We start from the raw sequence: 16,366 nt of genomic DNA on the forward strand, positions 1-16,366 counted from the left end.
GTTCTTTCAAAAAAAGTTAAACCAGCATGCTTAGCATAGAGGGCAGATCAGTCTTTTGAATATGTATTTTCTGAGTTTATCATCACTTTTATGGCAGAAACAGATTTTTCCAGCCTTTTTAAAAGGAGAAACAAATCAAAACTGAATTTTGACTTTAAGTGATGGAAATGCAACTTTTATATATTTGCCTGTATATATATATATGTATATATGTATGTATATATACATACACATGTGCTAACAATTTATTGTGGATTTTTATGCAGATATCACTCAATATTATTTCTTAACTTGGAATTTTATTTATCTTTAAAATAGTAAAATCATTGCAAATTCTTTGGGATTGGACCTAGATCTTATTCTACACTTTGCCATGTGAAAATTTTATTACTAATCATACTCAAGACCATTTGTTGAAGTGAAGGAATGTAGTTTGATTTGTTTTTTAATTATCTTGGAATTATTTAAATTTTAAGATGATATCCTATTTACTTAAAAGTAGAAAACTTATTTAAGGAAAATTCTACACTTAAGAAGACAATGAATAAAGATTTAGAAATCCTTTTAAAGCTAGGAAAATAATGCAATGGCAGTTTAGAGTTTGTAAAAGTACTCAGCAATAATAGGATGATCAAAGTACAATTTTGGTCTGTTTCTTTAGATAATTGATGTGATGCTGTGTGACATCAGAAACTTTGCCATGTTCATGTAACAGGATAATGGCTTTCTCTCTTGATATTCTGTTTAGAAAGTCTGCATGTTATTGCAGTGACAAAGTTTTGCAACTTCAGGTAGCATTTGAAACACCGAAGTTTCCAAGACACATTTATTTTTTTAATCAGATGTGCTAGATATTCTTTTTAGAAATACTTATTTTTTAAGACAGAATATAATTTCCATGCTTGCTACCACCTATGATGTATAACTTGCTTAACAGCTAGTCGTCAATGAGTAACAATTTGCAGTGTGTATTTATCAGACAACTGTACCTCTAGGGAAAGACTGATTTCAGCATATATAGCACAGCATCTCTTCTGAGAAGAAGACAAAAAATTCTGAGATGAAAAGTTGTACAGTATTTCATTAAGCCCACCTGTCCCTGTAACTCTGCACTGAAAACGAGCAGATTGTCCCTCAGATGTAACAGCATCACGAAGTGGTATTATGACAGCAGGTGGATACACTGGCACCTCTAGCTCAGGAGAAACAACTTCTGGGACTAAAGGATAAGAAAAAGAAGCCATTTTTCAAGATGAAGATCAGATACAACTAATTACTGACAATGTCATTTCATAGACATGCTCATTGTGAGCATAGGAAACTCACTTTCCACTGAAAGCGAAGCTGAAGTTGTAGCAACTCCATAGTCATTTTTTGCTTCACAGGTGTACACTGCTGAATCTTCAGGGAAAGTCTCGATCAGCAATAGAGTATATTCTTGTGCATCATGAAGAAATTTGCATTTGAAACCTGGAGAAAGCTGTTGATCGTCTTTGTACCAGGAAATTTTTGGCTGGGGTTTGCCTGATATCATAGCACTGAAGCGAGCAGGTTTACCAGACTCCACAGTGGTTGGCTCTAGCTCCTGAATAATCCGGGGTGGCTCTGGAGCTGCAAATTGGGAGGCAAGGGGAAGGGGAGGTGAGAGAGGGAGAAAAAGACAGAAAAATCTTATTAATTATATTTACTGAGGCTTCAAAAATATTAGCAAGGAAATCCCCAATTTTAATCTTATTGGTTTTTTTTAATCTTTTTTTTTTTTTTTTTTTTTGGCAAAATGCTTCCAATGATTGCTTGTTTGGTCCCTCTGTCAAGGTGTATTTGTCCATATGAGCAAATTAGTTTTATTTGGACCTCAGACTTTCCTGGTCTAAACAAATACAGAGGGAAAAAGAACTGTCACTGCATTTCAGCAGCTAAACAGCTATTTCAGTAGAGCAAGAAACATCCAGGTACATGAGGATTTTGGCAGCGTTCCGTAGACAAGATTCCCTTTGGATTTATTTTTTATTTCCAAGGTTAGAATTTGAGAAAAGCTATATAAATATCAGAAAAATAAAGGGTAGTAAATGAAGTCAAAATATTGGTTTTGGATATACGTACCATTCACATAGAGAATAACAGAACTCCTATTACGTCCTGCAACAAAAGTATATTCTCCAGCATCAGAGTAAGTGGTTTCAAAGATGCTCATTCGATGAACTCTCCGTTCCACCACGTAACTGTATCTTTCCTCATACTGGAAGTTGATCTCAATACCATCCTTGTACCACTGTGGTTCAATGTCATCTTCATTAACTTCAAATTCTATTTCAGCTCTTTGTCTCTCAATGACCTAAGAACAAGTATTAGAAATATTACAAATAACATTTGTATTTACAGATGCTCTCACACTTCACTAAACCTTCCTAGAGGAATGCTCTGACCTTACATTTACAGTTTGTCCTCCTAGGACTTTTGCAGGTTAGATATTGTTGCTCTTCCTTTGCATGATTATTTGAGTAGAATGATAAAGTTATGAAATATTTATTCTCCTGTGTGTGCTGTACCTGAATGTCTTTACGGATGCTTCTGATACGAATGTCACGACCTTCCACTAGCAAATTGGCACTGGATGTGTTTCCACCTGCTACTACAGTGTATTGACCAGCATCAGACATTCTTGTGGAAGGAATGATGAGACGGTGGACATATCTCTCACGCTGAATTTTCATCCTAATGAAATCAGGAAAAAAAAAGTGAACAAGTTATTTCCTGGGAGAAAATATATAACAAAAGGCAATATGGTGTAGAAGTAATCATTTACCTGTCACCAATCTGAAGTTCTTGTCCATCCTTCATCCACTGAACCTGGATGTCAGGTTCTGAAATCTCACATTCAAAAATAGCCCTCTTCTTCTCCACAACCTTAATGTCTTTAATATGCTTCCTAAATTCAATGTGACGAGCTGTGGAAAGGTGGAATAGAATGAGAGCCATACTTCTATTTAAGCCACTGTAAGTCACTAAATATACAAATCAAGAGAGCAAATACCTTCCACATATAAAGTGGCTGATGAAGCTGCTTTTCCAGCAACAAAAGTGTATTCTGCAGCGTCACCGAAATGCACGTTCCTTATTGAGAGGGAGTGTGTGAGCTTCTTTGTTCGTATCTGGCATTTGTCAGTTGATTTTATTTCTACCCCATTCTTGAGCCATTTATATGAGATACCTTCATAGTTAACAGTAACTTCAAATGTTATTGTATCTTTCTCTTCAGCATTGATGTCCTTTAGCATGGAGGTAATTAGGATAGCTAAAAGAAAATAAATGAACCTGGTTTAGGGTTTGGGGTTTTGTTTTGTTTTGTTTTAAACACACTTTAACTTAGAGATGTTTAAAATTCTTTTAGACAGATCCTGATTTTTGGAAATATGAAAATGAAAGCCTGGGTCTCTGTGTCCAGAATCAATACTACAGTTAAATTTCCTAAAACTTCTGTATTACATAGGAATCCCAAATCTGTCTCCTATAGTGACCTGGTGCTTAGGGATGTTGGTATAAACAGAAGGGTCAAGGACCTGACTTTCAAGCGCACAGCTTCTATATCTCTTTTTAAAATGTGACTTATGTAGCACACAGTTATTTGAAAATATCTCCACAAGACTGCTGTTTTTGTCTGAATTGTACCAAGTATCTGTATTAAAATAAATTCTTATTGCTAACTGTAAAATATTCTGGTTAACTTAATATTTACATACGTTTTACAGTCAGCGTTGCACTGACTCTGTCATTTCCACAGACAAATGTGTATTCTGCAGAATCTTCACTGCTTGTGTTCATGATGTTCAGCTGATGAAGTTTCCCCTGGACCACTATTTTGAACTTTTCACTCATTTCAATCTCCACGCCATTTTTCAACCAGACAGCAGGTACATTGAAATGAGAAACTTCACATTGAAAAGAGGCAGTTTTGGTCTCAGGGATTTCAATATTTTTCATGGTCTTTGTGATATGTATAGCTGTAAGTTAAAAAAAAGAAAAAAAAAATTAAGTGAGTATGTGTGCAAGACAGCACAAAACAAGAGTAAAGACTATGAAGTGTGAGATCAAGTTGTTCTATATGAGTTGGCATAGCAACTCATATAATTACTTTCTCACAAACTTAAAACACTTACTTTCCACAAACAGTTTAGCTTTACACTCAAGTTGTCCGACAAGAGCTGTATATTCTCCAGCATCATCAGGAGATATGTTATGCAGCATCAGCTTGTGAACTTTCCTTTGAGAGATCATCTTGTATTTATCACTTTGTTTAAGCTCAACATTTTTGTGGAACCACCGAACTGGTACAGTATCATGGGATACACTTAGTTCAAAGGAGACAACAGCATTTTCCAAAGCAGTCACATCCTTTGGTTTTTTGATGATCTTGACAGCTTAAGGAAGAAAGTTAGCAAGATTTCATCAATGTGCTTGAATTGTATTTCAAACCACACATTAAAGGAAATTTTCAAAATAGATTGACTTACTTTCCACATGAAGTCTGGCATTTGCTCCTATTTTTCCAAGCTTAAAGCTATAAACAGACTCATCAGTGACAACACAGTGTTTGATTTTCAGTGTGTGAACAGTTCCTTTCACTGAAATTTCGTATTTGTCATTTGATTCAAGTTCAACACCGTTTTTAATCCACAGAGCTCCTTTCACATCAGGGTGAGTCAGTTCTACACTGAAAACTGCCTCTTGTGTTTCTGTCACAGTCAAGTTCTTTAGAGTTTTCTTTATCTTAACAGCTGGGAAGAAAATAAAATATTGATAAAAGAGACCAAAATTTAAAATTGTAGTAAATAGAATAATAAAATGGAATTATGGCACTTCATTTTAAAATCTATTATGTATATATTAATTTATATAGTTTCCACCAAAGCAATGTGCTTGGAACACAAAAAAAGAACATTTACTTGTACTATCCATGAGAAACAGATTTTATTTATTTGATATGTTTACTACACAACTAGCAATTATTTCTATCTGCCAGTACCACAAATAAAATGTTTTTATTAAAATATGCTAAATTCCAAATATGGACAGCCTGAAATACAGAAAATTTCACTACCTCACAAAGCATGTCGTAATACAAAATTATTTTCAAAATATGAAATAAAATATGTTTGTAACTCAGGACCTGATCTAAGACACAGTGAGTGATGTTAGACTGTCTTAAAGGCATCAGATAGTTTTACAAATAAAACCACTAAATACTGACCTTCGACTTTGAGTTTAGCAGACGTCTTTGAACTTGCTATTTCATAGGTATATTCACCCATATCATCCAGTTTTGTGGCAGGGATATTAAGCCTCCTCTTTATACCATCAGATTCAGCACGGTACTGATCTGTCATAGGTAATGGTTTACCATTTTTTAGCCACTGGCCGTCTGATTCAGGATTTGCTACCTCACATTCAAAAATAGCTCTCTGGGACTCAGCCACTGTCAAGTCAGTGAGAGGTTTTGAAATGGCACCACCTGTTGGAAAGCAAAAGCACATTTGTTGCTGTTGCACATCTGTTCAACTTGCCCCTATATGGAAATGCAACCACATGAAAAGCAGGTGCTGAATAAAATTCTCTGCCCTAGTTTTCAGCGTGCCCTTAGTCATTCTGAGTTCTGTGAAAAATCAAGAATAGAATCTGACCTAAACATCATAAAAAATGTTTCTTACTTCTATTCTAGTTATTCTAATTTATTATTTTTGCTATCAACACAGGCACAACATTTAAGAAAACAAACAAACAAACAAACAACAAACTTCTTTCTTACATTAATTTTATCAAAAGCATACTATAGTGTTTGTTACTATGACTCTAATTTAGCAAAATGTATAAGCACTTATTTAAAAGCTCTGTTGAATTCATATTTTATGGATTAGAAATGATAAGGGGAAGATCAAGGAAAACATAGAATAAAAGATAAAATAAAGGCAAAGAAAGTATAGAAACAACACAATTGCTACATGTACAAACTACAGTACACTGAGCATTGTTTCTAAATCACAGTAAAATAATCTTGGACTTAAAGCCTACTAACCTGCTACTATCAGCTTTCCAGATGTTTTCTTCTCTCCAGCATAGAATACATATTCTCCTTCATCATCTTTCATCATTTTCACCACTGTCAGTTTGTATATTTTGCCATGTGCTTCAATTTTATATTTAGGACCAGCCTTGATCTCTTGCCCTTTGAAATGCCAAATTACATCAATCCCCGAATGGGAAAGCTCAACCTCGAAAGATACATTCTGTGTTTCAGTGCAGGTAATGTCACGAAGACCTCTGATAATCTGAATTTCTACAGAAAAGAGCACATTACAAATATATTAGTTGCTTCCACTACTTTGTATTTAAAGAAATTATTTCAAAAATAACTGCACCATAAACAAAACCTACTTTCAACGGTGACATTGCAACTTGTTTCAACTTTGCCAACCATCAACTTGTAATGCCCTTCATCTGATGCATGGGTTCTGGTAACCACTAGCCTCTGTTTAGTGCCTTTACACACAGCTTGTACACGTTCATCAGGCTTTATCTGATGATCATTTAGGTACCATTTGGATGAAGATACATCAGGGGCTGAAACTTTGCATTCAAGGACAGCTTTTGTTCCTTCAACTACATGAACATCTTTGAGGGGCACTATTATCTCCACACCTGCCAAGTCACAAACATAAACATCATGAAAAAGCTATACTTTTAAAGAGTTATCATAAAGAACCCAAAAAATCAAGCACAAAATGACTTACTGTACACAGTGACCTGTCCAGTGGTGGATAGACCAAGACCAGGAACACTAAAAGAGTAAGTTCCACTATCTTCCTTTGTTGCATCTTCTATCAATAACATGTGTGACTGTTTATCCAACACAATATGAATGCGATCACTTGATTGAATTTCATGTCCATCTTTCATCCAGACACCTTCTGCATTTTCTAGAGAGACTTTTACTTCAAGTTGCACAATATCTCCCTCACATACTTTTTGATCAGTAAGTCCTTGAAGAATAATCATGGGACGAGCTATGGAATGAAATGGTTAATTAATCCTCAAAACAGATAATCAGAATATTGAATATTAAGAGAGTGTGAGATATAACAATACATAATATAAAACATATTAATATAGATGATATAAATATTAGAAATACTTACGCTTCATCTTTAGCTTGCAGTGAGTTCTTTTCCCATCAACAACAAAGCTATACTCTCCCTGATCATCTTTATTAACATCTTTAATAGTGAGGATTTGACGACCACGGCGGGATGCAATCACATATTTATGATTAGAAGTGAGTTCGATATCACCATGATACCATTTTCCCTCAACATCTTCTGGGGAAACCTCACATTCAAGTTCACCTGAGAAGGATTCTGGGACTTCAACATCTTCAAGTTCTTTAATAAACTCAACCACAGCACCTACAGGTAAAAACAATTACATTCCTGAATGAGGTTGATTAAACACCCATGATGAAACCATTTCTTATGAAACCGAGCCTAAGGAAATATATACACAAAAATATACACAAAATGTAACCACTTGTAAACATAAACTTTCATAGTGGATTTCTAAACTATGAAAGTAGCTTGAACACTTCTTCGTGCATCAGACAGTAGTCTAAATTGTTTTATTTCTTCCTGAAGCAAATTTCACGTTAAAAGTACTCCATGGTATGGAGCTGTGTGCTTCTTACCTTCAACATTAAGCTTAGCAGTAGTTTTTATGGATTCATCTTCTACCAGTGCACAGCTGTAGTCATCAGCATCAGACATTTCAATAGCTAGTACAGAAAGAAAGTGAGCCTTTCTGTCTGAGTGCATCCTGTATTTGTCTCCAGAATGAATCTCAATTCCATCCTTAAACCATTTCACTTTGACAAAGGGTTCTGATGTCTCACATTCAAATGTTGCCATGGAGTCCCTCTCTTTAGCAACAATATCTTGTAACTTCTGGGTGAAGCTTATTAACTGTTTGGCTGCAAAACAATATGCAATGAATCAACAGTGCACTGGCCATATACACTTAAATATAATAGGAAATATGAGAGGCAGCAGAATAAAAGTAAGAGATTTAAAATTACCTTGTACTAACAGGAAAGCGTGGCTAGAAGTTTCGCCAGCTATATTGACTGCTTTCACCATGATGCTGGCAGAATCATCAGAAGTCACATCTCTGATGACCAGTTCACAAACATTATCTTCAGGCCAGTACCAATATACACGATCAGTCCTTTCAATCTGCACACCATTTTTGAACCACTGGCACTCAGGGTCTGGTTTCCCCACCACTCTCACACGGAAGTGGGCATCTGACCCCTGGGCTACAGTCTGGCTTTGAATCCGTTCAAATATCTTGGGAGCCTCCATGCTTGGACTAAGCTCAACCTTCTCTGGTTTGAATGTTGGAATGGTGACTTTGCCTTCAGGAGGAAGTGCTTTCTTTTCTTCCTCTGGGATCTCTTTGGTCCAGTGAAGAAGTTCTTCTTTTGTCTTTTTTAACATTTCCTCATATGATTCATCTTTTTTGCGAGACTTAAGTTCCACAGCAGTAATGGCTTCATAATAGCCCTCTTCTGTCCTTCTCTTGAATTTACTGCGCAGCTCCTCAGATTCCTCTGAAAGTTTCTCATGAGTGATTCTTTCAGCCCTTTTAAGCTTCACCACCTCTTTGGTTGTTGTCTCTGCAGGTTTGTCTACCTTCTGTACCTCAAATAGAAGTTTTCCAGGCTCTGTCACTACAGGTTCATGTTTGGGTTCAGGAGCCCGACGAAGAACTGATCTAAAGTCTTCCCTCTGCTGGATCTCAACTCTCACCTTATGCTCAATAAAGCCTTCTGGATTCTCTGCAGTGACTTTCACCTCTCCTGTGTCATATGATTTGCAGTCTACAATATCCAGGTAGTAAATCCCATCATAACGGAGTCTAAACCTTTTGCTCTTACGAATGAGCTGTCCATTGAGGTACCAGTTGACCTTGGGTAGAGGATAACCAGTCACACGGCAGCGGAATCGAGCTGTTTCACCTTCCAGGACTCTTGCAGGCTCAGGAACCAAAACAAGTTCTGGTTTTTGTTTTTCCTTTTGATCCACTGCAACTGTAGGAAGAGCACCTTCATGTGCCATTCTTTCTAACTCTTCAATTCGCTGCAGTCCTCTTCTGCCTTCTGGCAATTGGGATTCTTCCACAAGGCTTTTCTCATCCTTCACAATAAGGGTAGCAGATGTATGGTCTGTACCATATTTGTTAGTTGCCCTGCAAGTGATCACACCACTATCTCTAGAATAGGCTACTCCATAGTCCAGGCTACAGTACCCAAACTCATTGATCATGCGGAGCCTGTTAGCTGCTTCCAAGGGTTTGCCATCATGCAACCATTCCACCACCATGGTTGGATCACCAATTGGTGTAAGCCTGCACTCAAAGTGTGCTGGTCCAAATTGCTTGAGTCTTAATGATGTGAGCTTCTTCTTAAAAAAAGGTTTTTGTTGTTTTTCTTTGTCATAAAGATCTCCCTCCTCCCATTGCTCTTGACCATAACGCAAATGGAGAGGTTCTAACTCTGGTGCAGCAATTTCCTTGGCTTTGTAAGTCCCTTTTGGAATGATTAACCTCCTTTCTGGTTCTGGTTCAGCATGTTCAACTTCAACATTCACTTTGCACCGAGTAGTGTCCCGCCCAGCTTTATTGATAGCAGTAGCTGTATACCATGCAGCATCTTGCCTGGCAGTAGATTCAATTTTAAGGGCAGCGGCCCCTTTTGTTCCTTCAATCCTGAAATATTAAAACAATTTGTAAAAAAATGTTTTAGTACTTCATTGTTATCCATTTTTGCACTTTCTTGTTACTTATTTTTGCACTCCTCCAAAATGAGATCAAAGCCTCCAAAGGAAATTCACTGGAGCAATTAGACATGCTGCTTACATTTATTCATGTTTATGAATGCAATGCCTTCAAATCAAGCAGATAATGAAGGTAATACGAAGCCTTTAATTCAATGTCAGTTTTGCCTGCAGAGTATTGAGAAATCAGTGCTTTACAAGACTGTGATTATTAACTCATTTACTATTACAAACAAAACCAACCAACCAACAAACAAATAAAAAACACAACTGCTTACTTTATTTTGGGATATTTATGAGGTACAATGATGTCACTGTTCTTCAGCCAAACAATGTCAGGATTAGGGTTACCAGTAGCTTTCACAGCCATCTCCAGTCTAGAGCCCTCTTTTACACTAACATTTTTCAGCCTTTCCACAAAGTGTGGTCTGACTAGGTCTTCCTTAGCTGAAAGAGCAAAGGAAGGTTACCACAAGAGGAATTGATATAACTACATTTTTTAATAGAAAACATTGCCCAGCCACCTAAAAATAGCATGCACAATAGATACCTTCCACAGTCAACGTCATTGATACTGAAGCTTTGCCTGCCCTGTTCTGAGCAATTACAGCCCATTCACCAGAGTCTTCGGGCATAGCAGGAACAATGATCAATGACTGGGTGCCATCTTCTTTTATCACTATTTTGTGGGTGTAATCATTAACCACTTGTTGACCTGCAGAAATAAATGAACAAAAAAGAATGCACTCAGAATGTGTCCAAACAAGATGTAAAATATTATTTTTTTAATTATTCTTTGAAGAAAATGAAACTGATGTACCATTATGGAACCAGTATGTCTCCGGCATAGGTCTGCCAACAACTTTTAAGTCAAATCTTGCTGTCTGCCCCTGTGAACATTTGAATGATGTAGGTTTCAGCACAAAAACTGGCTTATATAGTCTCTCTAATTGTCCTTCATCAGTTTCTTCTAATCTGCGGGCAGGAGAACGAGAAGGAGAGCTGCGGGCAGGAGAACGGCTTGGAGAGCGTGGAGAAATAGATCTGGAAGGATACGAAAAGATATGGCAATGTCATGCAGCTGTGGGCTGACGTGATAATCAAAGCTCAAATTTTGCCTTTAACAAGATATTTTTTAAAGAGTTTAAATTTGTCTATGTGAGAAATTGTGTAGTCAGTTTTCTTTCTTTTTGACAGCAATTTGTATTGACAAATCATATTAGGATACAACACAGTCAGTGAAATTTATTTTTTTTCAGACACTGTACAGACACAAATGTAATCCAGTGTATGCTTTTTGCATGCGTGTGCATATATGTATATTTACATAGAATATGGCAACATTGGATTTTTTTTTCTGTTATAGAAATACAGCTATTTCAAGAGTAGAAATAAGAGTTGCATACAGTACTAAACTTCCAAATAAATATTTTATTTTATTTATTTATTTATTTATTTTTGGTGAAATATAACCACTTTAAGAAAGATATGGCTATTGAGGTTGTAAATCTGACACTGTGGATGGATATGCATGTGAAAGATAGTACTCTGAGAAATGCAGTGCTCACTAAAAAGGCAAATCAGACATTAAGTTGGCATATAAATCAGTGCAAGCCATGGAAACAGCATTAAGAACTTCAGAAGCATGAAAGCTTTGACAACCTAAGTGGTTTAGCCTCTGTATAATGAGGTTTTGGACAGTCTATTGCAGAGGAGTGAAGTCTCAAGAAATGTGTATTAGTGTGTACCTACCTATATCTTCTCATAATTTCTGGTCCTGGCATATAACCTGGAGTTGCCGTGGGTGCAACTGGCTCAACATAGAGCTTTGCTGAGCAAATGGCATTTCCTTTCATATTACTGGCAAAGACAGTATAAATTCCTTCATCTTCAGGTAAAACAACAGGCAAACGCAGACTGGCACTGCCATCTTGCAGAACTTCCATGTGGTAGCGCTCTCCGTGCCTTATGCGCTTACCATCTTTGTACCATGCAATCTGCATGGAAAGAAACAGGAATGCTAAGTGAACCCTGCTAAAGACAAATATCCAGTAATGGCCTGTACATACAACAATTACAACTTTCTGTTTTTTCAGCTGATGCATTGTTGCTCTAGAGGTATTAACATTTTCTTAGTTTAAAATGTTAGACTAAAATAATATGTTTCCACAGTAGCCTGAAACATAAATTTTGATATTCTTGAGCTAGAAACAAAGTCTTTTAAGTCTTTTTTTTTTTTTTTTGAGGGAGAGCAAAGTGACCTAGACCAGACTTGTTGCTGTGCTCCCCACTTGTGAGTGCTAATTCATAGAAACTCAGAAGCAAGACCTACTTAACAGTTAAACCTAACCTACCTTTGAAATAGCTAACCAATCTAACACTGCTGTATTAAGGGACAAATGAAAAATTCAGGCTGATATCAAAACAAAAGATGGCATTTCTTTTGAGATTTGCCATTTTCTGTGTAGAATGTAGAATTTATGACAGTGAGATGGTTAAGGGTGTTTTCAAGTAGAGCACCAGAGGTTTTTTTAAATACAAAAATGTCATACAGGTTTGGAGTACCTTTGGCAATGGATATCCAGTTGTCTTGCAATGGAAAGTAACTCCTGTGCCTTCAAAGGATCTGTAATTCTTTAATCTTAAATCAAATCCTGCCTCAATAGCTTCAGATTCAGAAATATCAACCATCATCTCCTCTCCATCTTCCTCGAGGAGTTCATCTAAGGTGGTCTTAATAATTCTGAGTTCAATTTCCTTGATAAGTCTTTCTTCAAAAGAAGAAATATGGAATTCCTGTACAGAAAAGCAAGACCATTAGTTCCATATACCAGGTAATGACCTTGAGAAGAAATGACTTGTACTGGTAAAATTAAAAAAGATTTTAAACAGTTTCTTTCATCAGGATACAAAATGAGCATGGAGTGGTAGACATACCTCATCTTCCACAAAAGTTCTGACCACCACTGTATCTTTTGCCATTTTCTTCCTAATTAGGGCTTGTTCTTTTTCATATTCTTTTTCAAAGTCACCATATGAAATAGGTGGGGCTACCTCAGCCACTTTAGGTTCCTGTACATATGCAGCCGCTTGAGTTTGGTACATTAATTCTTGTTGCGATTTTATGTAGGCCTCGTAATCAGCTAAGAATTAACAAAACATTAAGTGTTTGTGATTTTCACTGGATTGAAATAAAAAAGAAGTACAAACTTAATTTATTGTTGCTTTTGTGCAATAGTAAAACTAATGTTATTTTGTACAATGGGGTGTGGGGAGGGGAAAGGTTTGTGATTTGAGCAGAGATTCTGTCTGCCTAGGCAATAAAATGAAACTACTAATAAAATGTAGACTAGTGCCCTCTAGTTTTATAAACAGGTAAAAGTTTTATTCTGCATTATAGGTATTCTAGTTCTTTAAGTGGAAGCACTTTAAGTGACTATATTTACTTCTTTACCCACAGCTCTGTCTCCTGCAACCTCTTTTAGTGGTAGATATGACACTGCTGGGTTAATGTTTGGATTTGATGATCTTAGAGGTCTTTTCCAACCTAACTGGGTCTCATGCTTTTTACATGGACAACTGAAAATAACCATCAAATTTTATCATAGAATGGCTTGGGTTGTAAGGGACCTTAAAGATCACTTAATTTCAACCCCAATGCAATGTGTAGGGATGACACCTGCTAGATCAGGTTGCCCACAGACCCATCCAACATAGAACTGATCACTTTCAGGAATGAGGCATCCACTACTTCTCTGGGCAACCTGTTCTAGTGCTTCACTACCCTCTGGGTGAAGAATTTCCTCCTAACACCTAATCTAAATCTCCCCTCTTTTAATATAAAACTATTCCCCCTTCTCCTATCATCATCTGCCCATGTAAAATGTCAATCTCCACCTCTTTTTATAAGCCCCTTTTATGTACTGAAAGCCCACAGTGAGGTCTTCCCAGAGCCTACTCTAACTCCTGGCTGAACATCCCCATCTCTCTCAGTCTTTCTTCATAGAAAGGGTGCTTAAGCTCTCTGACCATCTTCAAGGACTTCCTCTGGACTTGCTCCAATGGGTTCACGTCCTTCTTATGTTGGGGGTCCCAGACCTGGATGTAGTACTCCAAGAAGTGTGGCCTCATGAGGACAGAGTAGAAGGGGACTATCACCTCCCTCAACCTGTTGGCCATTCCTCTGTTGATGCAGCCCAGGATGCAAAGGGCCTTCTGGGCTGCAAGTGCACATTGCTGGCTCATGTCAAGCTTTTTGTTCACCAGAGCCCCTAAGTTCTTCTTTGCAGGGCTGCTCTCAATGAGTTCTCCCATTCTGTCTCTACTCATGTCTGGGATTGCACCAACCCAGGTGCAACACCTTGCACCTGAACCTCATTATGTTCACATGGGCCCACTTTTCAAGCCTGTCCATCTCCCTTTGGGTGGCATCCCTTTCTTCTGTTCTATCAACTGCACCTACTCAGCTTGGTGTCATTTACAAACTTGCTGAGGGTTCACTGGATCCCACTGTCTATGTCATTGATAAAGATACCAAACAGCACCAGTCCTAAGACAGAGCCCTGAGGGACACCACTTTTCACTGGCCTCCAACTGGGCATAGAGTTGTTGACCACAACTCTCTGGCTGCAGCCATCCAGCCAAACCCTTATCCACCAGACAGTCCACCTTTCAAACCCATCTCTCTTCAATTTAGAGAAAAGGATATTGTGTGGATCTAAGCTAACTTCTTTTCCTGTAATAGAAAAGCCTGATACTTTTTTAACCTCCTTTCCCCACATAACTCTGCAAATGTGTTACATACACTTATAACATACAGAACGTTTCTATAGCTACACATTCTAGAAAAGAACATAAATCCATCAAGAAACTGATGTCAAACACTACCTAGCAGAAATAGAGCCAGCAGTTAGTACAGGTATCAGCACATTTTCATTATGTTTCTTGAACTGAACAAACTAAACTGCAAAGAATTTGCAGCACAGTTTAGAATGTTTTTCTCTTTTTAAAATTAATTGTAAAAAGTATTTTCCTCATTCCTTTAATTTACAATGTACCTTCTTCTAGTAAGGAGACCGTTGCAGAAGCTTCTCCGTATTTATTACGAACAATAATAGTATATTCTCCGGCATCGTCGGCAAAAGTCATGGAAATTTCAAGTTTGCATTCCCCAGTTTCTCGTTTGTAACTCACTTTGTATCTATAGAAAACATAAAAGTACAGTATCTCCATAATTCTTCTGAGCAGAATTTTTCATGAATTCATTTTAACAGTGATTCTGATTAGTTGTACAACTAAAGAGAAACTTTTGCAGACAATTCTAACTGAATGAATCGGCAGAAAAAGCACAGGAAAAGTAACCATACTGAAACTAGAGCACAGGCCTATTTTCTTTTTGTTGTCACTAAAAAATGAAATACAAAAGCAGAATTGAAGTATCAGAGATCTACTTATTAGACATGGTAAAACATTACATGCAGTGTGCATATAGTTTGTTCTAATACGGGTCATTAAATGAGTCAATATATAAGTCAATACTACAGAAGCATATTTTTTCTGCTAGAAAGTGTATTGCTTTCTACAGACACTTGCATAGACAGAATGAAAACATTGCACAGACAGTATAACAAATGCAAAATTTCTTCCAGATTTTTTTTAAAGTTATGTAGCATTTCTCATTTTATGATCTTTTGAATATTTATATTTCTAAAATCAGCAGACCTCAAGTTACACATCAAGATCCTATCATTTTCACAGAAATGAGTGAAAAGACAGGTTAATTCAGCTCAGTTGCCAATTAAACATGTATTAAAAATGTGTTTAAAGAGTTTTTGTGCATTGTATTTAAGATACCTGTAGCCAGTCGTAAGAGGAACTCCACCTTTTTTCCAGTAGACATGTGGCTTTGGGTTGCCCCCTACTTGGCACTCAAAAATAATGCTCCCACCTTCAATTAATTTGTGTACTACAGGTTTTCTTATGAAGAAAGGAGGTATGGGTTCTCCCGATACTTCCTCTGCTGCAGCAGAGACATCTTCCATTACAACATCCTTTGTCTCCACATAGCTGAAACAAGATTAAAGTGCAGGTAAGTGATCTGATGTCTGAGGCTCTCATAAATATAGTGCAGGAAACTAATGAGCACAGTAGGACCAATCTGTTTAGGAAGTAACTTTACCGTTTCTCTTCTGTAACAGCCTTCTCAAATACGGTTTCTCGAGCTTCAGTTTCTTCTGAAACTGCAAGGCAAATATGATATAGTGAATGGTAGAATACTTTAGAATAATGCTTAAGAAATGAGTTTAGCTAACACAAAGAGAAAGAAGAAGGCTAAGTAGCTAGTTGGTTAGTTGGTCAGAGGACCATGAACTTGTACAGAGTACAAATTAATAGTGTCAGCCTTTTTTTTTTTTTTTCTTCTTCTTATATTCTTCCAGTTCTGTTTCCTAACTACCCTGGAGTATAAATCAAGGCACGTGTTCTACTTG

General features: G+C 37.0%; 1 protein-coding gene across 3 annotated transcripts in view; it reads right to left on the reverse strand.

Annotated features, from left to right (window-relative positions):
- TTN (titin) overlaps positions 1-16,366 on the reverse strand; it is a 243,986-nt gene that overhangs the window by 209,902 nt on the left and 17,718 nt on the right. For all 3 annotated transcript variants that reach the window (XM_038182090.2, XM_072041024.1, XM_038182073.2), the window contains exons 18-42: positions 16,057-16,117; positions 15,732-15,944; positions 14,936-15,078; positions 12,816-13,021; positions 12,444-12,674; positions 11,631-11,875; positions 10,699-10,922; positions 10,429-10,593; positions 10,157-10,325; positions 8,120-9,810; positions 7,733-8,014; positions 7,191-7,457; positions 6,786-7,058; positions 6,430-6,693; positions 6,071-6,331; positions 5,249-5,509; positions 4,512-4,775; positions 4,158-4,418; positions 3,741-4,001; positions 3,035-3,295; positions 2,807-2,948; positions 2,550-2,715; positions 2,104-2,335; positions 1,327-1,611; positions 1,094-1,219 (exon numbers count right to left, since the gene is read on the reverse strand). In XM_038182090.2, coding sequence (XP_038038018.1) covers positions 1,094-1,219; positions 1,327-1,611; positions 2,104-2,335; positions 2,550-2,715; positions 2,807-2,948; positions 3,035-3,295; positions 3,741-4,001; positions 4,158-4,418; positions 4,512-4,775; positions 5,249-5,509; positions 6,071-6,331; positions 6,430-6,693; positions 6,786-7,058; positions 7,191-7,457; positions 7,733-8,014; positions 8,120-9,810; positions 10,157-10,325; positions 10,429-10,593; positions 10,699-10,922; positions 11,631-11,875; positions 12,444-12,674; positions 12,816-13,021; positions 14,936-15,078; positions 15,732-15,944; positions 16,057-16,117 — 6,954 coding nt within the window. The remainder of the gene's footprint in view (positions 1-1,093; positions 1,220-1,326; positions 1,612-2,103; positions 2,336-2,549; positions 2,716-2,806; positions 2,949-3,034; positions 3,296-3,740; positions 4,002-4,157; positions 4,419-4,511; positions 4,776-5,248; positions 5,510-6,070; positions 6,332-6,429; positions 6,694-6,785; positions 7,059-7,190; positions 7,458-7,732; positions 8,015-8,119; positions 9,811-10,156; positions 10,326-10,428; positions 10,594-10,698; positions 10,923-11,630; positions 11,876-12,443; positions 12,675-12,815; positions 13,022-14,935; positions 15,079-15,731; positions 15,945-16,056; positions 16,118-16,366) is intronic.

Source organism: Anas platyrhynchos, chromosome 7 (genome assembly GCF_047663525.1).
Source record: "Anas platyrhynchos isolate ZD024472 breed Pekin duck chromosome 7, IASCAAS_PekinDuck_T2T, whole genome shotgun sequence".
NCBI lineage: Eukaryota > Metazoa > Chordata > Aves > Anseriformes > Anatidae > Anas > Anas platyrhynchos.